The 24,639-nt window shown below is 39.7% G+C and overlaps 1 protein-coding gene across 2 annotated transcripts in view; it reads right to left on the reverse strand.

The window, feature by feature from the left end:
* The window catches only part of METTL24 (methyltransferase like 24), a 103,927-nt gene that overhangs the window by 32,662 nt on the left and 46,626 nt on the right, over positions 1–24,639 (reverse strand). For both annotated transcript variants that reach the window (XM_007078789.2, XM_042986976.1), the window contains one exon: positions 22,235–22,463. In XM_007078789.2, the coding sequence (XP_007078851.2) occupies positions 22,235–22,463 (229 nt within the window). The remainder of the gene's footprint in view (positions 1–22,234; positions 22,464–24,639) is intronic.

Here is a 24,639-nt window from a genome sequence, read left to right on the forward strand (position 1 = left end):
AAAAGGGTACAAACTCTCCTGAGGATAATTTAGCAATGGATATGAAAAACCTTAAGACTCTTAAGGTTTATGGTAATTAAAAATTGAAAATAATCTACACACACATCTAAAATTTTGAGCGTGGTTACATAAACTTTGATACATCCATTCACTAGAATATATGCAGCTCTTTAAAATTACATCGCAGAGGGGCGCCTGGGTGGCGCAGTCGGTTAAGCGTCCGACTTCAGCCAGGTCACGATCTCGCGGTCTGTGAGTTCGAGCCCCGCGTCAGGCTCTGGGCTGATGGCTCGGAGCCTGGAGCCTGTTTCCGATTCTGTGTCTGCCTCTCTCTCTGCCCCTCCCCCATTCATGCTCTGTCTCTCTCTGTCCCAAAAATAAATAAAAAACGTTGAAAAAAAAATTAAATAAAATTACATCGCAGAAGTGCCTGAGTGGCTCAGTTGCTTAAATGTCCGACTTCGGCTCAGGTCATGACTCGCGGTTCGTGAGTTCGAGCCCCGCATCGGGCACTGTGCTGACAGCTTGGAGCCTGAAGCCTGCTTCAGATTCTGTCTCCCTCTCACTGTCCTTTCCTCCCTCCCTCCCTCCCCCTCTCTCTCAAAAATAAACATTAAAATTTTTTAAAATTACATTGCAGGCAGGTATTTCATACAGTGTTATGGGAAAAGTATAAGATACACATGGTAAAAAAAAAAAAATGTTCAAACTCTTCAAAAGGACAATGAAATGTCTTCCTCGCACTCCAGAATCCCCAGTACCTTTACCCAAAGACACTATTATTTTAATATACCCATACAAATATATATTTGTATGTATGCCTCCTTATTTTTATAGAATAGTGGTGTCATACTATACCCACTGTTTGGGACTTTGTTTCTGGCCTTTGTTTTTGGCTCCTTTATCTTGGAGATCTTTCCATACCAGCAAAATATAGATCTATTCTTTACCACAGGATGCAACTGTATGGGTTTTAACTATATTTCAGTTATTCGACCCCTTATCAAAGGACAATTCTGTTGTTTCCAGAATTTTGCTATTACAAACAATGCTGCAATATATCTAGATGAAATGTCTAACAACTATGTGAAAATGTTCAAGATATTCTGTTAAGTGAAAAACAAAGGCAGATGAAGGTCTGGTTTCCAGTTCCTCATGTAGGAAGTTGGCAGCTGTGACACCACCCTACCGACAAGTAAAAAGCTGAACAGACCGAAAAATCAACACCTCTTGGATCCATAAGAGAGGACGACACAGGGCAGACCACAGCCCCCAAGATTAGAGAACAAGAGGTACAGAGAGAATACAGAAGTCCTGGCTTACCAGAGCAGAGTCTTGGGAATGCAGCAGCAGGCACGGGGGCCAGGGATGGAAAACCCGGACTCTAACTGACAACTTGCTGGAAGCTCGGTGTGGACAAGTCTGAGAGTGAAAAATTCCGAGGAGACCCAGTCATGGGTGGTCCCCACAGTATTGTGAGATTTACTCCTAGGAGCTTGACCATATTCCTGTGGTAAATAAACATCAGAGGAAAATCCCCTGAGGCTTCTGCAGGGGGAATCATTTTTTTAAATTTTTTTTAAATTTTTTTTAATGTTTATTTATTTTTGAGACAGAGACAGAGCATGAACAGGGGAGGGGCAGAAAGAGAGGGAGACACAGAATCTGAAATGGGCTCCAGACTCTGAGTTGTCAGCACAGAGCCCGACGCGGGGCTTGAACTCACGGACCGTGAGATCATGACCTGAGCCGAAGTCGGACGCTTAACCGACTGAGCCACCCAGGCACCCCAGGAATCATTTTTAAATATGGCAGAGCGCTCTGTTTTTCTTAACAAGGCCTGCCCTCAGGAGAGTGGCTAAGTGGAGTTTAACCTGCTGGGGTATTCTTAGAGCCTAACTAACCTGGGAGAAGGGAAAATATCCAACTCCAACCTACTCTAGCCCTCCTGTCCCACCTAAGGGAGGAGAAACAAAAGTGACAGACTCTTGAGAAGTTCACAGTCCAGAGGTATATGCTCACTTAAAGACTGAGACTTAATCATAGGACTATAGAACACCTCCCCTCTCCACACACCTTATCATCACATTACTAAAGGCCTATTTACAGCAGTGCCTTTTACGCGATACATCTTGGCTAGCTATCGAGAAAAATTATGAGGCATACTAAAAGGCAAAAAAGCACAATTTAAAGAGACAGACCAGAATCAGTCATAGCAAGGATGTTGGAATTAACAGGCTGGGAATTTAAAACTATTATTCATATGCTAAGGGCTCTAATGAAAAGTAGACAGTATGCAAGAACAGACGGGCAATGTAAGCAGCGAGATGGAAATCCTAAGGAAGAATCCAAAAGAAGCTCTAGGGATCAAAAACACTGAAACTTTAGCCCTAATCCTCAATGGGCTTACTAGTAGACTGGACACAATTGAAAAAAAAATCTCTAAGCTGAAGGACGTATCAATTGAAATGTCTAAAACTGAAAAGCAAAGAGAACAAAGGCTTACAGATATAGAAAAAATCCTGAAAGAAGCCAAAGGAAAATAACTTCACTTATAGAGGAAGAAAGATAAGAATTACATCCTAGATCTCTTCAGAAACCATGCAATCAAGAAGACAGTGAGTATACTTTTTATCCAAAGAAAACAAAAATACTAATTCAAAAAGATATATGCACCCCTACATTTCTTGAAGGATTATGTACAATAACCAAAATATGGAATCAACCGAAGTGTTCATCCCATAGATGAAGGGATAAAAAGATGTGACACACACACACACACACAGTGGAATATTAGTCAGAAAAATGGATGAGATCTTGCCATTTGCAACAACGTGGATAGATAGGCTAGAGGGCATTATGCTAAGTGAAATAAGTCAGAGAAAGATAAATGCCATATGAAAAAAAGAAATCTAAATCTGAAAAGCCTAAAATCAAAAGTCTAAATCCAAAAAGCAAAACAAATGAATAAGCAAACAAAAAGCAGAAACAGACCCATAAATATAGAAAACAAACAGATGGTTGCCAGGGTTGCGGGGAGGGCATGGGGTGATGGATAAAATGGGTGAAGGGGAGTGGAAGATACAGGCTTCCAATTATGGAATGAAGAGGTCACGGGAATGAAAGGCACAGCATAGGGGAGTATAGTTAATGATACTGTAATAGTGTTGTATGGCGACATATAGTAGCTACACTTGTGGTGAGCGTGGCATAACAAACAGAGATGTTGAACATTGCACATCTGAAACTAATGTAACATTGTGTGTCAGCTATACTCAAATAAAAAATTCTTTAATTAAAAAAAAAGAGTGGAGTAAAATATTTAAAGCATTGAGAGAACCACTGACTCGAATTCTGTACTCTGCAAAATTATCCTTTAAAAATGAAAGAGAGGGGCGCCTGGGTGGCTCAGTCGGTTAGGCAGCCGACTTCAGCTCGGGTCATGATTTCGCGGTCCGCGAGTTCGAGCCCCGCGTCGGGCTCTGTGCTGACAGCTCAGAGCCTGGAGACTGTTTCAGATTCTGTGTCTCCCTCTCTCTGACCCTCCCCCGTTCGTGCTCTGTCTCTCTCTGTCTCAAAAATAAATGAATGTTAAAAAAATTTTTTAAAAAATGAAAGAGAAATAATACTTCCTCAGACCAACAAAAATTGAAGGAATTTTTTTGCCAGGAGATCTGTCTTGCAAGAATTGGTAAAAGAAGTTCTTCAGAGAGAAGAAAACTAATAAAGGCCAGAAACTTGGATCTACATAAAATAAGAAAGAGCTTTGAAGAAGGAATAAGTGAAGGTAAAATAAAAACATATTTTTCTTCTTCTTTTTTTTTAATTAAAAAAAAACTTTAGAGAGAGAGAGAGAGAGCACGTGTGTGTGCATGCAAGCTGGGGAGAGAAGCAGAGGGAAAGAAAAAGAGAATCCCAAGCAGGCTCCATGTTCAATGTGGAGCCCAACAAGGAGCTTGATCACATGACCCTGGGATCGTGACCTGAGCTGAAACCAAGAATCAGATGCTCAAACTGACTGCGCCACCCAGGTGCCCCCATATTTTTCTTATCTAACAGATAACAGTGTGCTCAAAATAATCATACCAATGATGTATTTTATTGTGTATACATATGTAAATATCATATGCTTATATGTAAGTAGAATGAATGACAGCAATGATACAAAGGACTGGAGGGAGAAATTAGGGTGATTTGTTATAATACAGTACTCACACTATCCAGGAAGTGGTATAGTATTATTTGAAAGTGGACTCAGATTAACTATACATGTGTAATGCAAACTCTAGGGCAATCACTAAACCAAAGTTTAAAAAGAAGTATCATCAATATGCTAAAAAATAAGAGAAAGTGGAATCACATAAAACCTTCAGTTAAAACCACAAAAAGCAAAAAAAGAGTGGCAGACAAAAACAGAAACAAAGAACAAAGACAAGAAATAGAAAACAGTAATAAATATGGTAAATATTAATCCAACTGTATCATAATCAGTTTGAATGTCAATGGTCTAAATATATCAGTTAGAAGACAGAGACTGTCAGAATGGATCAAAAAACAACCCAAACTATATGCTATCTACAAGAAACCCACTTTAAATAGAAAGACACCTATAGAGTAAACGTAAGTGGACAGAGAAAAATATGCCATGCTAACACTAATCAAAAGAAAGTAAGAATAGCTATATTAATTTTGGACACAGCAGACTTCCAAGCAAGGAAAGTTATCAGGGGCGAAGAAAGGCATAACATAATGATAACAGAGTCAATTCTCCACGAAGACATAACAATCCTTAACGTACATGTGCCTGACAACAGAGCATCAAACTACATGAGGGAAAAACTAACAGAATCACAAAGAGAAATAGAGGAATCCACTACCATAGTTGGAGACTTTAATACCTCTCTATCGGAAAGGGCAGATCCAGTAGGCAGAGAATCAGTAAGCGCATAACTGTACAACTCCATCAGTCAACTGGATATAATTGATATTTATAGAACACTTCATCCACCAATAGCAGATTACACATTCTTCTCAAGTTCACATTGAGCATTTACCAAGAGAGACCACATTCTGAGGCAAAAAACACACCTTAACAAATTTAAAAGAATAGAAATCACACAATGTCTTTTCTCAGATCACAGTGGAATTAAACTAGAAATCAATAACAGAATGATAGCTGGAAAAATCCCCAAATACTTGGAAATTAATAAGCAAACTTCTAATAACACAGGGATCAAAAAAGAAATCTCAAGAGAAGCTTTTTAAATATTTTGAACTAAATGAAAATGAAAACACAATTTATCAAAATTTGTGGAATGCAGAAAAAGGAAAAAAGAAAAAAATGTGGAATACTGTGTAAGTGAATGCTTAAAGTGAAATTTATATCATTGAATGCATATTTAGAGAAGAAAGATCTAATGTCAATAATCTAAGTTTCCTCCAAAAGAAACTAGAAAGAGAGCTAATTAAATCCAAAGTAAACAGAAGAAAAGAAGTAATAAGAATCAGATTAGAGATCAATGAAATTGAAAATAGGAAATCAATAGAGAAAATCAGTGAAACCAAAAGCTGGTTCTTTGAAAAGATCTATAAAATCAATAAGCCTCTAGTTGGGCTAGCTAAGCAAAAAAGGAAAACACAAATTACTAATATCAGAAACAAAAGAGAAGAAATCACTACAAATCCTAAGGACATTAAAAGGATAATAAAGGAATTCTATGAACAACTCTATGCCCACAAATTTAAAACTTATATGAAATGGGCCAATTTTTTGAAAGACAAAATCTGCCAACATTTACACAAGCAGAATCAGACTATCTGAATAGGCAGGCCTCTATTAAAGAAATTGAATTAATAATTAGTAACCTTCCAGTGTGGAGCCTGCTTGGGATTCTCTCTCTCCCTCTCTCTCTGCCCCTCTCCTGTGTGCTATAAATAAACAAATAGTTAAAAATTAATAATAATTAGTAACCTTCCAAAACAACACCAGGCCCAGAAGAGTTTACCAATTAATTCCACCAATCATTTATGGAAGAAATTATACCAATTCCCGACAATCTCTTTCAGGGGATAGAAGCAGAAGAAATACTTAAGTATAAGTCTAACAAAATATGTATAAGATCCACATGAGGAAAATCACAAAACTCTCATGAACAAAATAAAAGAAAAACTAAATAAATGGAAAGATAGTCCACGTTTATGGTTAGGGAAGACTCAACACCAAGATGTCAGTCCTTCCTAATTTGATATATAGATTCAGCACAATCCCAATCCAAATTCCAGCACATTACTTTATGGATATCAACAAACTTATTCTGAAGTTTATATGGAAAGACAAAAGACCCAGACCAGCCACTGCAATATCGAAGGAGAAAAACACAGCTGAAGACTGACAGTATCCAACTTCAAAACTTACTACAAAGCTATTGTCATCAAGACAGTTTGTTATTGGCAAAAGTATAGACAGATCAATGGAACAAAATAGAGAGCCTAGAAATACACCCACATATAAATAGAGACAACTGATTTTTGACAAAGGAGCAAAGGACAGCATTGGAGGAAAACAGAATTTTTCAATGAATGGTGCTGAACATCCACATACAAAAAAAAAAAAAAAAAAAGAATCTGGACAGACATATCTCTCACAAGAACTAAAATTCAAAATGGAGGATAGACCTAAATGTAAAACACAAAACTATAAAACTCCTAGAAGATAACATAGGAGAATATCTAGATGACCTTGGATTTAACAGTGACTTTTTAGATAACACCAGAGGCACAATCCATGAAAGTAATAACTGATAGGCTGGACTTCATTCAAATGAAAAACTTCTGTGAAAGAAAACATCAAGAGGATGAAAAGACAAGATACAGACTAGGGAAAAAAAAGCATTTGCAAAAGACACATCTGGTAAAGGACTGTTATCCAAAATATACAAGGAACTCTTAAAATTCAACAATTAAAAAACCAACAGCCAGCTTTAAAAATGAGCCAAAGGACTGAACAGACACTTGCCAAAGAAGATATACAGATGGCAAATAAGCATATGAAAAGATCCTCCACATCATATGTCATCAGAGAAATAGAACTTAAAACAATGATGAGACACCACCATGCACCTATTAGAATGACCAAAATCTGGAATACCAGATGCTGGCAAGGATGAGGGGCAAGAGGAACTCTCATCATTGCTGGGAGGGATGCATACTGGGATGGTACAGTCACTTTGAAAGACAGTTGGAAGTTTCTTACAAAACTGAGCATACTCTTGCCATACGATCCCCAAAGTAATTGAATGTTCCCACATAAACCTGCATGTGGATGTTTATAGCAATTATATATGTAATTGCCAAAACATGGAAGCAACCAAGAGGTCCTTCAGTAGCTGAATACATAAATAAACTGTGGTACATCCAGACAATGGCATATTAGTCAAAGTTAAAAAGAAATGAGTTATCATGCCATGAAAAGACATGGAGGAAACAAATGCATATGACTAAAGAAGTGAATCTAAAAAGACCACATACTTTATCATTCAAACTGTATGGCAATCTGGAAAGGGCAAAACTGTGGAGACAGTAACAAAATCAGTGGTTGCCAGCAGTTTGGGGTGGCAGGAGGGGGAGGTCAATAGATGAGACAGAGGATTTTTAGGGCAGTGAAAATATTCCCTATGATATCATGATCATGGATACATGTCATTATACATTTGTCCACAGCCACAGAATGTACAACACCAAGAGTGAACTGTAACGTAAACTATGAGCTTTGGGCAATTACAACGTGTCAATGTGGGTTCATCAATTGTAACAACTGTACCATTCTGGTGGGGGATGCTGATAATGGCGGATGCTGTGCATGCGTGGGGGCAGGGGTATATGGGAAATCTCTGCACCTTCCCCTCAGTTTTGCTGTGAACTTAAAACTGCTCTAAAAAATAAAGTCAATAACAAAAGGGAAATAATCACATAGCATACATAGTACGATCTCATTTTAATTTTGTTAAAATATATTTATCATAGTGAGAAAAAGTCTGAGAGACTTCATGTATTAATAGTAGTTATCTTAATGGTAGAATTACATGTGATTTCAATTTTCATCCTTTTACTTTCTGTGATCTCTATTATCTAAATTTTCTTCCTGGAACAAATAACATTTATATAATTAAAAATATTAAAAGGTTTGAAGAACAGCTTCATGGATGAGACAGCATTTTAAATAGATTTGAAAGGCAGGTGAGGGGCACCTGAGTGGCTCAGTCAGTTAAGTGTCTACCTTCTACTTAGGTCATGATCTAATGGTTCATGGGTTCAAGCCCTGTGTCAGGCTCTGTGCTGACAGCTCAGAGCCTGGAGCCTGCTTCGGATTCTGTGTCTACCTTTCTCTCTGCCCCTCCCCTGCTCACTCGCTCGCTCTCTCTCTCAAAAATAAATAAAACATTAAAAACAAAAAAAAAGAAAGAAAACTAGGTGAAATTTTTGTTTGCTCAGAAACAGAGAAAATATTAGTGATAAAAGGAATTGTGGCTGAAACTCTTTGGGGTGAGAAATTTTAGGCAAGTTGGAAGTAAAACTGTCTAGTTAAGTTAGAGAACCGAATACCTGTAGGGAAGCGGTAGAAAATAGGGAGGTTGGAAAACTGAACTGAGACCTTGCACATCAGCTGAGATGTTTATACTTAACACAGTAGGTAGCTCAGGAGAGAAACAATAAAGACAGAGGCAGGCAACAGCACTTCTTTCATTTAGGCAGAAAATTCTTATCCAGAATATTCTTGAGCGCTTAGTTTAGCCAACTGTTGGTATTATATTTGATATGTCTCCAAAAAGGAATCAAAATAATAATAATAAATAATAATAAATAAAAACAGGGTGTTTCAAAGATTGAGAAGTCAACCTAAAGAAAATACAATGTCATAAGGCAAATGTAATAGAAAGTATTATAGAGTCATTGCTATATAAAACACTTTCAAAGACATCAATACTCACCACCCAAATGATTTCCCAAAAATTTACTCAAAAAGCTTGTGGCACTTTAAGTACTTATGCCCAGGGATGGACATGGGAACTCCAAGATTTCTACCAATGTCATGAAGCAGGTGGACTATTTGAAATTCACACCAATTATATTTATGACTATCATTGTAGAAAGATCGATCCTAAGGACATTGCAGTGGTGTCTGGACAGCAGATTCATACTGCTGTGTTCTACACGCTTCCATAATCCAATCCAGAATATGGATTCAGTTTAATGTTTTCTGGAGTAAATGGTTGACCAATTGGAGATTCCTCACTAATTACTAAGAAAGCAAAAGATCAAAATAATATACCAAATGGTCCATACCATAATATTCCATTCTAGGTATTTTAATATTCGTCTAAAACATTTCATATCAATCCAACTTAATAACTATTTAACAAACAGCTCCCATCTAGGAAGCAGCTGGCCAGGCACTCTTCTAGGCCCTTACAGGCCTTTTTGTCTTTAATCCCAATGGTTTTTCTCAGAAGGGATTATCATCCCCATTTGACAGAAAAATAATACATGGCTCAGAGGGCTTAATTTACCCTCTGAGGTGAATAAGAGGGCTTATACACACAACTAACAGGAGATTAAGCTAACGCTAGGGTGTTTTTGGATGAGAGCTAGCGACCCTTCCCCTGGACAACATGGCCCAGTATTTGCCACCTGCCTCCAGAGCACCGTTCTGAAAATGTCATCAACAGTGTGTTCCTGGGCCAGTACCATGACCAGAGCAACTGACAGAAACCTCAGGACTCATTTCAGACAGATAACTGGATTTCTCTAGCTTATCAGAATAATAATGCGGTGGCAAACAGCAAAACCAATAAAAATTTCTAAGGAAAGAGCTGTGCCAAATATTTTTGTGGCCAGCCTCTATGCCTCAATTGCCAACAAAACTGTTTTTAAATTGGGTAGAATAATAACTATGTCTTTCATTGGGTTGGGGATCAGGTTAACAGATTGCTTTCATAAAACCAGAAACAAGAAATTTAAGTCTATGAATATAATGCCTTATACATTTTAAATATCTGAAATTCCCTTTAAAAAAAATCTCAAGAATTAAATTGCAATTTAAGATATCTATAAATAGCATGGAATTGAGCAAAATGCTACTGATTTAAGCCAAATGAGAAAATGAGCAAGAGGCCCTTTTGCTATCTTTATAGAACAAAATTCTTTAGGGACTAGAGGCAGTGTTCTAAGAATAGGAAGAACATTTTCTCCCTGAATATCCCCACCGTTCCCTAACTTCACTACACTTCCATCCTACATCTGCAGGCAGCTTTCTTTTTTTCTCCCCCAAAGAAAAGGCAGAAACATATCTGGTGGAAATATCTCAACATCTCTGGATATTAGATGAGATACAGAATAAGAAACACTACTGGAAAATACTTTCCATACTCTCGCTGGAGATCAATAGACGCAACCAAGGAAAAGCTAGTAATCTATTAAACTCTCTTGCTGCCCTCCTATGCCATTCCTGCAGCACAGAGGGGAGCTGAATATCAGGAAGCAAACAAAGGAAAGGGGTCTAACCACCAAGGGTCTGAATGGCTCATTCACCCACCCACCAAACATTCATCAAGTCCCCACTATGGACTAGGCATCAGGAATACAAAAATAAATGGCATATTAGATGGATTTCTCTATTAAATACTGCCATAGCACATCATACTTCTTTGTAGCACTCTTTACAGGATCACATTTCTGTTTTTTAGTTACATGTTAAATCTTTTTTTTTAAGTTTATTTATTTATTTTGAGAGGGAGAGAGTCTCAGAGAGAGAGAGAGAGAGAGAGAGAGAGAGAGCGCATGAGGGGGGCAGAGAGAGAGAGAGAGAGAGAGAGAGAGAGACAGAATCCCAAGCAGGGTCCATGCCATCAGCCAAGAGCCCAATGTGGGGCTCGAACTCATGAACTGCAAGATCATGACCCAAGCTGAGATCAAGAGTCGGACACTTAACCAACTAAGCTACCCAGGCGCCCCGCTACATGTTAAATCTGAAGAGACTTGTTTATGGGAATGTTAAATGGTACAGCTGCTATGAAAAACTGTATGTCAGGTTCTCAAAAAATTAAAAATAGATTCCCATAGGATGCAGCAATTTCATTTCTGGGTATATATCCAAAACAACAGAAAGCAGGGTCTTGAAAAGATATTTGCAAACCCATACTCATAGAAGCGTTACTCACAATAGGCAAAAGGTAGAAACAACCCAATGGTCCACTGACACATGCAAGGGAATATTATTCAGACTTAAAAAGCATGGAAAACCTGAAACATGCAACAACGTGGATGAACCTTGAGGACATTATGCTGAGTGCAATAGGCCAGTCACAAAAGCCATATACTGTATGATTTCACTTATATGAGGTACCTAGAATTATCAAATCCATTGAAACAGAAAATAAAGTGGTGGTTGCCAAGGGCTGCAGGAGGGAGGGAATTAGTGTTTAGTGGGAATAGACTTTCAGTTTTGCAAGATGAAAATGTTCTAGAGATTGGATGCACAACAATGTGAATATGCTGATGGTTCCTGCTTTACAGTGGTTTCACTCAGGACTTTTCGAGTTTACCATGGTGCAAAAGCGATACGCGTTCAGTAGAAACCATACTTCGTGTTTTAATTTTGATCTTTTCCCTGGCTAGCAATATGTAGTATGACCCTTTCTCCAGCACGCAGTCAGCCACGCGATCACAAGGGTCAACAACCCATACGCTTACAACCATTCTGTATCTATACAACGATTCTGTTTTTCACTTTCTGCATTCAATAAATTACGTGAGATATTCAGTACTTTATTATAAAATAGGTTTTGTGTTAGGTGATTTTGCCCAACTGTAGGTTAATGTAAGTGTTCTGAGCACACTTAAGGTAGGCTAGGCTAAGCTATGATGTTTAGTAGGTGTGTTAAATGCGCGTTCAACTTATGACAGTTTCAGTTTACAAAGGGTTTATCAGGACATAACCCCATCTCAAGTCGAGGAAGATCTGTACTTACTATCCACTTGAAAACGGTTCAGATGGTAAATTTTATGTTATGTGTACTTTACCACACTTTAAAATCTTTTCTAATTTCATAAAGAGTTTTTCCCCTGTAGTTTCATTATTTAAGCACCATACTTGCATATGGAAGATGCTTAATAAGTCTTTATTGAATGGACAGATGACAAGGGAGGAATGGATGGACGGATGAATGGACTGGACAGACAGATGGGAATATGAACAGAGGTGCAACATCAACCAATAATTAGTACGCCCTGTGAACATAGAGAAATGGACCCTGTGACTATGAAGAAGGGAAGAATTGTGGTTATGTTTGATTTTGATATAATATTTGCCATATAGAACTACTTTGTGTTATCTACCAAAGGCACAAAAAAAATTACCAGAAATTTAATTCTTTCTAGTTGAATAATTCTATTTTTTTCTCTTACTTCTCTTCACTACAGTATAATCTGTTGTCTGGCCTAGATGAAATCAAAAGAGAAAGATCCATTTCCTGTCACCTTTGCTCCTTCCGGCACCTCTTTTAATCCAAAAGGGTAATGTGAAATAAAGCTTACGCTCAACACCACAGAAGACGAGAGCAGATGATAAGTTGCTTGCCCATAAGTTATTAATCAGCTATCCTCCAGGGCTTAGTGTTATAAAGCGGTGTCGTGTAATAAACAGCAGGCAAAAAGGATAATCTCCATTTTCTGACTCTGGAGTGCAGGCATGTGCTATAAAACTAAATTGACATCTGTTAGCAGGCTCGTCACATGGATGGTTTTTTTCCTGCAGAATCTGGAATAAATTAAAGCTTAAAATAAAACTTGGAACAGAGAGGCCGCTTTACATAATTCCTTCTAATGGTGTGCTGATTTTAAAGAGAAGTTCTTGTAAGAAATGTTTCATTATCATTTTAATTGCAAAACTGTTGAATGCCACTCCATGCTGGGAAATTAGTGTTTTTATAAGGTCCTTATGTTTTTAACTAAAAAGTGGCAAGTGAAACCTTCCTTTCCTTATATTTTCACTGGCTGGAAAAGAAATCAAGTTTTACCTCCACATAAAACTATGCCCACTTTTCCCCCAAGCACCTGGAACCTGTTTTCATGGGGGGTTGGTTATGCACCGGACTTCAGAGAACCGGCATGGCTGAGCTCCCCAGGCAGAAATGGCTGGCCAGGATGGGACCTCACAGGGTTTGCTCAAGAATACATACCCTCAGGGGCGCCTGGGTGGCTCGGTCGGTTAAGCGTCCGACTTCGGCTCAGGTCATGATCTCACAGTTCGTGGGTTCGAGCCCTGCGTCAGGCTGTGCTGACAGCTCAGAGCCTGGAGCCTGTTTCAGATTCTGTGTCCCCCTCTCTCTGTGACCCTCCCCCGTTCATGCTCTGTCTCTGTCTCAAAAATAAATAAACGTTAAAAAAAAAAATTTAAAGGGGCGCCTGGGTGGCTCAGTCGGTTAAGCGTCCGACTTCGGCTCAGGTCATGATCTCACAGTTCGTGGGTTCGAGCCCCGCGTCAGGCTCTGTGCTGACAGCTCAGAGCCTGGAGCCTGCTTCACATTCTGTGTCTCCCTCTCTCTCTGCCCCTTCCCTGCTCATGCTGTGTCTCTCTGTCTCAAAAATAAATAAACATTAAAAAAAAAATTTAAAGAATACACACCCTCTGAGGATTCACTAATATGATAACAAGTTCTGGGGCCTCTTACTGCCAAAAAGCATTAAGCACTTTTTAACACATATAAAATAACTGGCAGAGTGTCATGACCCGGCGAAACCGAGCTGTGCAATGCTAAACATAACATTCTTCTATCGAACCACAATCTCCTTTATGGAAGGGAGTCACACAGAGGGAAACCTTTGTGGACACCTGAAGCTAAGAACCCCTCTGCTTCCTCAGGATCCATTTGGTTCTCCGTCCCAAAACTTTGTCAAAATGGCAGAATTCTCAAGTACGCCCGCCCTGGGACACAGCAGTGAAGAAAAACAAATGCCATTCACTGGAGCCTAATGTCCTCTGTGTGTGAAATCATCCCCTTTATGTAATAATACTGGACCCCTTTGAAAATCTCAAAGAAGCGACAATCAGTCAAAATGCTCTGTTTTATGTAAAATCACAATTCTAGGCTCATGAAAATACTCCATTCATTTCTCTCACCAACATGAGTTTATTTGCCTGCACAACCTTCCTAAATGGCAGGGGTCACATCACACACCTTATAATAGGGAAAACTGAGGCACAAAGAAGAAAGGAACTTGGTGAAGAGACAGAGAAGGAGGCCATAGAAGCTTACAGGCACTCAACCTCCTGCTGCTTCTTCTTTTTTTCTTTTAATATAATTTATTGTCAAATTGGCTTCCATACAATACCCAGTGCTCATCCCAACAAGTGCTCTCCTCACTGCCCATCACCCACTTTCCCCTCTCTCCCACCCCCTATCAACCCTGTTTGTTCTCTGTATTTAAGAGTCTCTTATGGTTTGCCTGTCCTTCCCTCTCTGTTTGTAACTATTTTTTTCCCCTTCCCTTCCCCCATGGTCTTCTGTTAAGTTTCTCAAGATCTACATATGAGTGAAAATACATGATACCTGTCTTTCTCTGACTTATTTCACTTAGCATAATACCTTCCAGTTCCATCCACGTTGCTGCAAATGGCAAGATTTCATTCTTTCTCATTGCCAAGTAGTATTCCATTGTATATAAAAACCATATCTTCTTTATCCATCCATCAGTTGATGGACATTTAGGCTCTTTCCGTAATTTGGCTATTGTTGAGAGTCCTGCTATAAACATTGGGGTACAAGTGCCCCTATGTATCAGCATTCCTGTATCCCTTGGGTAAATTCCTAGCAGTGCTACTGCTGGGTCATAGGGTAGTTCTATTTTTAATTTTTTGAGGAATCTCCACAGTGTTTTCCAGAGTGGCTGCACCAGTTTGCAGTCCCACCAACAGTGCAAGAGGGTTCCCATTTCTTCACATCCTCGCCAGCATCTATAGTTTCCTGATTTGTTTATTTTAGCCACTCTGACCGGTGTGAGGTGGTATCTCAGTGTGGCTTTGATTTGTATTTCCCTGATGATAAATGACATTGAGCATCGTTTCATGTGTCTGTTGGCCATCTGGATGTCTTCTTTGGAAAAGTATTTATGTCTTCTGCCCATTTCTTCACTGGGTTATTTGTTTTTCAAGTGTGGAGTTGGGCGAGTTCTTTATAGATTTTGGATACTAGTCCTTTTATATGCAGCAGGGGAAGGGGGATCTGCAAATGGAAGGCTCAGCCACTGAAGTCCTCTCTACACATTGACACTCCTCACAGGGTGATCTCCATATTACCTGGGTCAGAGTTAGGTGGGGGTTGGTTAAAAATGCAGGTTCTCGAACACTGCTTGGCAATAAAAGGAATAAAAATACTGACATCCACAACATGGATGAATCTCAAAAGGCCAGACAAGACAAGGAAACTCTGCAAAGACCCCGGCAGTCAAGTAACCCACTGAACTCCATGTGACCCTGCGTCTCTCCTACTCAGGAGTAGCTTCCTTAGGAGAAGCTTCCTTAGAAGCAGAGCTGGAGCTAGAATTCTAGACCAGCCCTATCCAACAGAACTATGATGCAAGCCATGTTGGTAAACCACAGTTTTAAGAACTAAACCAGGTGTAGCATTAACTTTAATAAACCACCTGATTTAACACCCCCCCCCCTGCCAAAAATGCAGGTTCTCTGGCTCCATGCCATACCAGCTGAGAATCTCTAAGGTTGGCTCTGGGTTCGACAGTTTAATCAAGGTCCCTGGGTGATCAGATTCTCTGCTTGTGCTGTTATTTTTGGTTTGTTTTCCAGTGTTCCCAATTCTAACACTGAGATCTGAGAACCACTCAGTTGTACAGGTGGGAGTGGGTCTCTGGATTCCAGAGCACGGTTCACACGCAACCTTGCCAGTCATGGCTTCTGCCCAAGGAAAACACATCAAAGAAAAAACAAACCAGGGGTAAATCCACATGTACCTAGCTCATTCTTCAAAACAGGCTTTATAATCTATATGCTAGCTAAATACTGAATGGTTTGAAAATCACTAAGGGCCCGGAAATTTGCCTCACAGCAAATCTCACCATTATAGATGAGTGAAAAGGGTAAAAAGCCGACACTCATTTCCTGCATATTGAGTGCAGAAGTTCTCAACCCACGTTCTCACGATGGCTCATCCTTTGGGACCACTACAGGTTGATGGAGACAGAAAGATGTGTCTGCATTTCAAATTGCAATTCAGGAATGTAACTGACTCATTACTCCTAAATTGCTACTGGCTTATTTCACAGACACATAGCCTTGTCATGATTAAATAGCAATTCTGCAAGACGAAGTTGCCTTCGAATACACAGAAAGATACACACCTCTCTTTGAAAAAGGAGTATCAACAAGTCTAAACAGAAGATTGCACCAGGCCCTAAAAGAATCACCTGGACTTCTACCTTTACCATAGTATATCTTGTTTCCATGGCATTTCCCACCCAAATGTTCTTCTGAAACATCGGTGGCTAAGGCCTCTGGATGCTCTAACTGCTGCTTATTAATTCTGCAGTAGGCTGTGTGAAAAGATAAAGCATTCAAACTTTGATACTCTGCATCTTATTTAGGATGGTACTAGGTAGAAAGTCAGATCAAGTATCATGTATTTCCTGAGCACTTCACTAGATGGTTGGAATGGGATCCCACATGAGTCCCACTCTTAAGCCATATACTGCTTAGTTAGGAACACACATCTGAGATGCAGGGGTCCAGCTGGAGGCTTAACCATTAGTCATCTAGAACTCGGGCATGTCTGGGCCTTGAACTGGTGTGGGAGACCACTAGGAGACTTTTTTTTTTTAATGTTTATTTTGAGAGAGAGAGAGAGAGAGAGAGAGAGAGAGAGAGAGAGAGAGAGAGAAAGAGAATGGGGGAGGGGCAGAGAGCGAGAGAGAGGGAATCCCAAGCACAGAGCCTGACGAAGGGCTCCATCCCAGGAGCTCCAAGATCGTGACCTGTGCCAAAATCAAGAGTTAGAAGCTCACCAGACTGAGCCACCCAGGCACCCAATGAGACATTTTTACAGAAGAGCTTCCCTCCTGCGAAAAACAAATTTGTTCCAAGAAAACAGCAAGTCCAATACAGAAATGTGGTGCATAGGCTGGCATGGGAACGGGAAAATGATCTGGAGCACAGCACAGCATCTGTGCCTCATGCCACCCTTGGCAGAGACTCGGGCTGAGAGTGGAGGGCATCAGAACACAAAGTGGCTCAGGGCTGGGCTTCCAGGGGGGAAATCAACCGCTAGTAAATATCCTCTGCCAACAGGCCTTGCTAGTCACTGTATGGTCCCCAACCAGCAGCCTCAGCAGGGCCAGGTAGCTTGCTAGGAGTGCAGAATCTTGGGTCCCACCCCAGAATTAGGAATTAACATCTGCATTTTAGTTAGATCCCCAGATGATTCACATACACAGTAAATATGAGCGAGAATGGCATGGAATAGGATTTGGGTCAGTACAAATAAGTACTTCAAACTCTTTTGTTTGTTAGGTATTTTTAGTATGCTTCAGAAAACATAACTAAGCCAGTTTACTAGTGAGTTCCACGGATATTATTTCTCCAGATAATTCTAAGAAAGCTGACGTGCCTCCTTCTTTCTTCCCTAAAGGGAAGATGCACCCCTCCCCCACGCCAAACACAAACCAAAAGGAGAAAATTATAAGAGAGAGAGAGAGAGAGAGAACACAAAGGACATAAACTAAAACTGTATCGAAAAGACAGGAATGTGGAATGACATTTCACATAAATATTTATCAAAAAAGAAAACAAAACAAAAAACTGGCACGGCAGAACTAATAGCAGACAAAATAGAATTTCAGGTAAAGAAAATTTCTGGGAATGAAAAGTGACATGATATACACGTGGAGCCGAATCTTCTTCCTGAATCTATCGTCTTCCATTGCCAGCAGCAAAGCAGTAGTATTATTCCCAAGACGCATTCCACTCTAGGCCAGTATCAACATCTTGTTTATATTTGCCGATTCGATAAGCAAAAGAAAAGGGAATCTTTCTGTAGTTCAATTTCAAAGTCCAGGTTCGCCCCAGCACAGCGGGGATCACACAACAGAGCTGACTTCTCTTGATCCCTGGGGAGCCGGAGGGGTAGGGGGTGGAGGGCCGGGAAGCAGGCCCCGCCCCCTCCAGTGAGGGTACCTGCGGCCACTCAGCCCAAGACAGCGGCCCCACCCACCAGGGGAGGACCCAAGCCCGCGCCCGCACCCGCACTGAGCAGGCATCGGTCAGCTCCACCCGGTCCCTCTGACCCGCAGCCCAAGGCCCCATGCTCCACTTCTGCTCTGTATTAATTCTCAGCAGCTTATTTAATTTATCTACAGTACAGTGTTTTCTTTCTACACAATCGCCAGCAAAGCTGTTCAGCGCCCCAGGGCAGTAGACAGAAACAGTTCTCTACCACCACGTCTGAAGAACCAATTGCCCTTCAGTGTCACACAGAGCTTTCATTAAAAACTCTGGAGTGGAATTAGGTGCAGTTAGCAACTTCCAGGGAAATCTGATATATTTTCCCTGAAAACAAAGAAAGAAAGAAAACAGAAATGTTTTCTATAGAGTTTTGTAAAAACTTACTGAAATTGTTTTAAAAAATCCTTTGAATTTAAATCATCATTTTTCAATTGTACTGTCTTCTCTGATGTACTTCTCGAAAACAATCCATCCAGGTACTGTCATTGTCCCTATTACACTCGCGATCAAAATGAGCACCAGAGTGGTTAAACGACTTGCCCATTGCCAAAAATCACCACCACGAGAACCAGCGCTTCAAATGTAAATTACTGAGCTTCCAGAGTCAAAGTCTAAGGCAGTCCTGTTATTCATATTATCATCAGCATGGCTAAGACTGAAAGTAGTAACTTCTCTTTCATCAGCCTGGATCATTTAGCATGCTCTGTGTCATAGAGACTTTAGGAAAAAAGCACACGTTACAATCAATATGAGCAGAAATTTCAGATTCGATATTTCTAGTCCCATCCTGGAAAAATTCTTATGCATAGTTACAGCAACAAGTACATCAGCAAGGAGAAAACAGTTCATCGCTAATAATACTGGATCCAGGTGCTATTATGGCTTATGGTTCACATGGTTTTGCTGCTGCTGCTGCTCTCACCTGATGCTTCAAAAGGGCTTTGATTTATAGTTTGAAATTAAAATTACCAAAGGGTTTTAAAAGCACTACAAAAGCCACATGCATCTTTCTGTCACCATGTCAGGGGATTGCCTTTCCTTTTTGCCTGAGGGGCTGGAGTCTAGGTATGGATAAAGAGAAGAAGAAAAATCACAGCTTAACATGGAGAACATCGCCAAACTACGTAAAATAGTTTAGCATCGTGAAGTGAAAACAAAACAACCAAAAACCCTCTGGTTTCTAAAATAACTTGCAGAAAAAAATGACTGAAGAAGGCAAGGCTCATGCACATATTTTAGTGTGTGTGTGTGTGTGTGTGTGTGTGTTTTCTATTTGCTTTCCTGCCAGAGCCACATCCTATTGACCAGTGTCTGTACACATGCAGAAAAATGAAAACAGACTTTGCTTGCTGCAGGCCAGAAATGCAGTTTCCTTTTATCTGGCACCGCATAGCTTTTAGAGGCATGTTTCTAATGGAAGCAATCAGTCACCAGTGGGTTTCATTTTTCTTGCTTTGTTTTAAAGCATTCAAATACACACACACACACACACACACACACACACACACACACACACACCTATGAAAGTGTATCAGTATCTTTTCAATTCCTCAATAAGGAATTTTTAAAGCAGCAAATATATACCTGGCAATTCTGAGCCAGATCACTTTCATGGGTTTTTTTTTCCCCAAATTTTTTATTGTGGCAAAATACACATAACATAACATAAAACTTACCATCTTAACCATTTTTAGGTTTTAAAATGTTTTAAATAGGGGTGGCTGGGTGGCTCAGCCAGTTGAGAATCCGACTTCGGCTCAGGTCATGATCTCGCAGTGCGTGAGTTTGAGCCCTGCGTCTGGCTCTGTGCTGACAGCTCAGAGCCTGGAGCCTGCTTCCGATTCTGTGTCTCCCTCTCTCCCACCCCCCTCCCCAGCTCAGACTCTGTCTCTCTCGCTCTCTCAAAAATAAAAAAAAATTAATTTTTTTAATGTTTTTAAATAAGTACTTATCGGAATATTTTTCATTTAATAATGCTTTAATGTTAATTTTTAAAAAAAAATAAGTAGATTTAGGAATATAAAAAATCCTTTGGAACATTTATCCTTTTTAGGTACCACTATATATATTTCCACTGTCTTAGGAGCAGTGTAAAAGACTGTATGCTTCATCAGCAGCCTAAAGGTTTGCCCACTGCAGCTCCTAGGCAGTTAAACAAACACAATTTGGGTATTGCATACCTGGTTATCTGAAAACACACTTTTCATAGGAAACGTGGCTTAGATAAATTATATCCACATGTCATTTTTCAAAGCCCTATTTTATCCTCACATTTACCAAATCGTTTGCTACTATATTAGCGAAAAAAAGCAGTCTCTATTCAGTCTTTAAAGAGTGAGGGTAGACAGGGCCAAGGTGCACAGAACACCATGGTAGAGCAACAAGAGTCCCAAATGAACACAAAGAATCTGTAGTTAGCTCTTTGAATATCTGAGAGCTGACACATTAGAGATTCAAGCCTGTAATTTTCAGCTGCCAAAAAACAGGTCTTTGAAGGTAACAGGTAGCAAAAAGAAAATAAAGTGCTGAAAAATGCTCTCACATCAGTTTCTGTTTAGAGATTTGTACCCGCTCCCCCCAACTCCTATATATGTTTCATTTAGGCTCCTAATTATTAAATGCTAGTGACCGTCAATGGCAGAGCAAAATACAAACCAACAGTTAATCACATGTCAAAAGAGCAGCAAATTCTTTGAAATCGTTCTTGAAGAAGCTCCAGCTGTCCAATTAAAGGGAAGTTGTGTGTGTGTGTGTGTGTGTGTGTGTGTGTGTTTTAAGAAGGAGGAGGAGGAAGTGGAGCAAGAGGGAGCGGAGAAGAAAAAGAACAACGCAGAGGAAAAGCCCTTTTGTTAAAGATCAAGGAGCCAACTCAGGTTTAAAATTAAGTTCCATGTACATTGGTTTTCAGAGGCACCCATGTTGGCATGTTCCAAATCACATGCCATCTCTGGCTGAGAACGTGAAGGCAAAGTAGGCCGAGCCCAGGCAGGTTAGCAAACAAACGCAAGCCAAGCACACTCAGGAGAATTATCTAGTATTTGCCTACAGAATGCAATTGGCTCAGGTCTACACTAAAAAATCTCTTTCCAGGAACACAGTTCAAAGATTGAGTTTCCTCTTGCTATCCGTTCACAATAAAATACTTGTAGGGATTTGATATACTTTTGACACAATTATATCAGTTGCAACACACATAATGTCCATTCAATTTTACAAAGTTCATTTTAATCAAAGATATACATTTTTTTTCTGGCCTTTAAGAGCCTAGAAACCCAAAATAGTTGTTAAAACAGTGAGAAACATGATACATGAGCAATCTCTTATCAAACAAAAACCTGGCTCTGATTACTTTTTGTATTTGAGGCCGACATAAGTAGTTTGCTCTGTCTGAACACTTTAAATCAATTGCCAAATGAAAATGGGACTCTTGAACCTACGCCAGAAGTAGGTTTCTTAGCTCCTTGCCCAGTCTTGGCCAAAACCCTAGCACTACTCAACAGCGACTACAATCTACAAATCAACTTAAGATCTCTGTCCTTGCCAAAACTTCATGTCTACAGAGCTGATGCTATAAATAATGGTGGGTGAACATCAGTAAAACTGAAACTGGATCCTCAACTATCCAATTCTTGGTTTGCATTTTTTTTTAATTTATTTTTTTTTTAATTTTTTTTTTTAACATTTATTTATTTTTGAGACAGAGAGAAAGCATGAACAGGGGAGGGTCAGAGAAAGAGGGAGACACAGAATCCGAAACAGGCTCCAGGCTCTGAGCGGTCAGCACAGAGCCCGAGGCAGGGCTTGAACCCACGGACCGCGAGATCATGACCTGAGCCGAAGTCGGATGCTTAACCGACTGAGCCACCCAGGCGCCCCGGTTTGCATTTTTTAAAGTTTACGCGTTTGTTCACTTTACTTAATTATAAAATCAAATGAAAAAAATCTCACCTTGTGATGCCCAAATTCATTCAAAATGGTTCCCAGTTTCCTGGTGTTGCTGTGCAGTTTGGGGGCAGCAACAGCTGGATGGGGGTCCCGCCAGTCAATGGACAAGCGGTGATGCCAAAGGCGCGGACTCTCCAGAATATGAGCTGATTTAACACTAGGATCAAAACGATGTACTTCACATCCATTGTTGGCCATGCTAACCTCAAATTGGGTATCATCATTCCCCAGCCTATAAAGAAAGAGCGTGGAAATCAGTAACAACACAAATATAATGAAGCAAAAGTGCTAGATTGATAAAATGACAATTCTAAGGACAATTTTCTTATTCATATCAAGCTTTCTCCTGTTTTAACACATGGCTAACTGTACACCTTCAATAAACCTGCTTCCATCACAAAAAGCATTATAGCTAAAAGCTTCTGGATAAAAAGCAAGCAGAGAAATTATCTGCTAAATGCAGACCAGAGAATCACATGTTCAAACGTGTAGAGACATAGCAAATTAATTTTTTTAAGATGTAAACCATAGTAGCAATGAAACAAGTCTATCCAGTAATCTTAAGAGCTTTTCTCAGAATACATCAAAAATAGAAGCTCCAGGATCAGTTCCCTTAGGGAGAGGTGCAGTGTACTAATGAGGTAATTTGTCTCCATTCTAATGGCCATGATGCATGCAGCCTGACTTAAAGACAATATCTGTTGTCTTAGAAGTGGAAATGCATTTTAAAATAGTGCAGCTAAAGAAGAGGCAAATATGTGCGGTTCTACTGGATCCAGTACTCAAGAAGTAGAAGAGACACCTCACCTAAATTCACATCAACAGGAGGAAGAAATTATGAATTGTACTTAAGTATCCACTTTGTAGCACGTCATGTGAAACATTCATATACTTACACATTTTTAATTTACTCAGACATATTCCTTATTTGGTGGAGTAATATTCATCACTTTGATTAAAGCATCAGCTTGGATGAAAAACATGAAATTAAATGAAAGACAATTTTTTTAATGGTGCTTATGGCTTCTTTGCTCAAAATACTATAATTAGATATGGTTTAAGATACCAAAATCTCAAAGGGTATCTATAAGACATTGGCCAAACCTGAACCCAGTGCAGAAATGCTTCATTCTCTTAGACTCCAGTATCGCAGACATTTCATAATTTGGACATGTACAAGCTCATTGGCTAACAATTATTTACCTGGCATTAGGCAATTAAAATAAGCCTTCAGTACAGAGATCCTCCCTCCACCTAGACTTTCTTACGACTCTTATTTGCCTTGTTCTTTCCCTTCACTCCTACTACACTGCTTTTGCCCTCACTGGACGCATGGCATGTCAACCCTCTGCTGTTTCTCAGCTACAATTCTCTCTCCCCTTGTGGCTAGAAGATGTAGCACCCTTCAAAACTATATCACTCCTTTTACCTGAGAGATTCTGTTTCCTAATTTTTACGTCCCACTGAACCTACTCAACTCAGACGGCAGACTGACTGAATGACTGGCTCTAATTCTGTCCCCCTTCATCCACACTACTGCCATGCTGTGCTCATCATGAGCAGAGCGTCCTTTCTTGCCCCTTGATTTTCTGGCTTGATTAGGTGATTTACTTTGTGGAAGGAAGTGACAGTATGCCAGTCCCAAGCCGAGGTTTTAAGTACTTCTGTCCACTCTCGTGGACATCCTCATACCACCCTCATGATGAAAACATACCCTAGATAACTTGCCAGGCTCAGGAAAATAAGAAACATGAGAGGCAGTGGTACCCCAGCGAAGTTGCCAAATTTCTATGAAAAGCAGCACTTCCCTTAGCCACCACACCTTGAAGTAAAGTCTCCCAGCTGAGCCCAGCCTCCGTCAATGGAAGCCCGCTGATTTGTAGACACATAAGCAAGAATAAATAATGGTTTTAAGCTACTGAATTTTAGAGTGATTTGTTACACAGCAACAGCTAACATATAAACCTGCCATGAAATATAAATCCAAGAGTTGAGCAAAAACTACAAAGCATTTTTTTTAGTAGACAGATTTCTTTCTATATCTATCAGAATGTTGCCACATTCACCTGCCCCAAGAGATTTTTCACTTAACTGAATATGTTGAAACTGAGATGAGCAAACCAGTGTTACTATGGGTCATCCAATGGAAAATGGCAATACTGTAGCTTTACTAGGAGAACACTATGTCAACAAAGTACTCATTAAATACAATTTATATGTAAACTTTCTAGAGTAGAGAAATTTGAATAATTTCTTTCTAAGTGAATTTTCAAAATATTATTTTCAAGGAAACATTCTCTACTCTAAAACATGTATTTTAATTAAGACTTCAAAAACTTTTAGGGATTAAATTAACCACATACAGTTCTGTAACTAACTTTTTTAGTAAGGCACTTTATTACATATTG

The sequence above is a fragment of the Panthera tigris genome, chromosome B2, assembly GCF_018350195.1.
Source record: "Panthera tigris isolate Pti1 chromosome B2, P.tigris_Pti1_mat1.1, whole genome shotgun sequence".
NCBI classification, from domain to species: domain Eukaryota; kingdom Metazoa; phylum Chordata; class Mammalia; order Carnivora; family Felidae; genus Panthera; species Panthera tigris.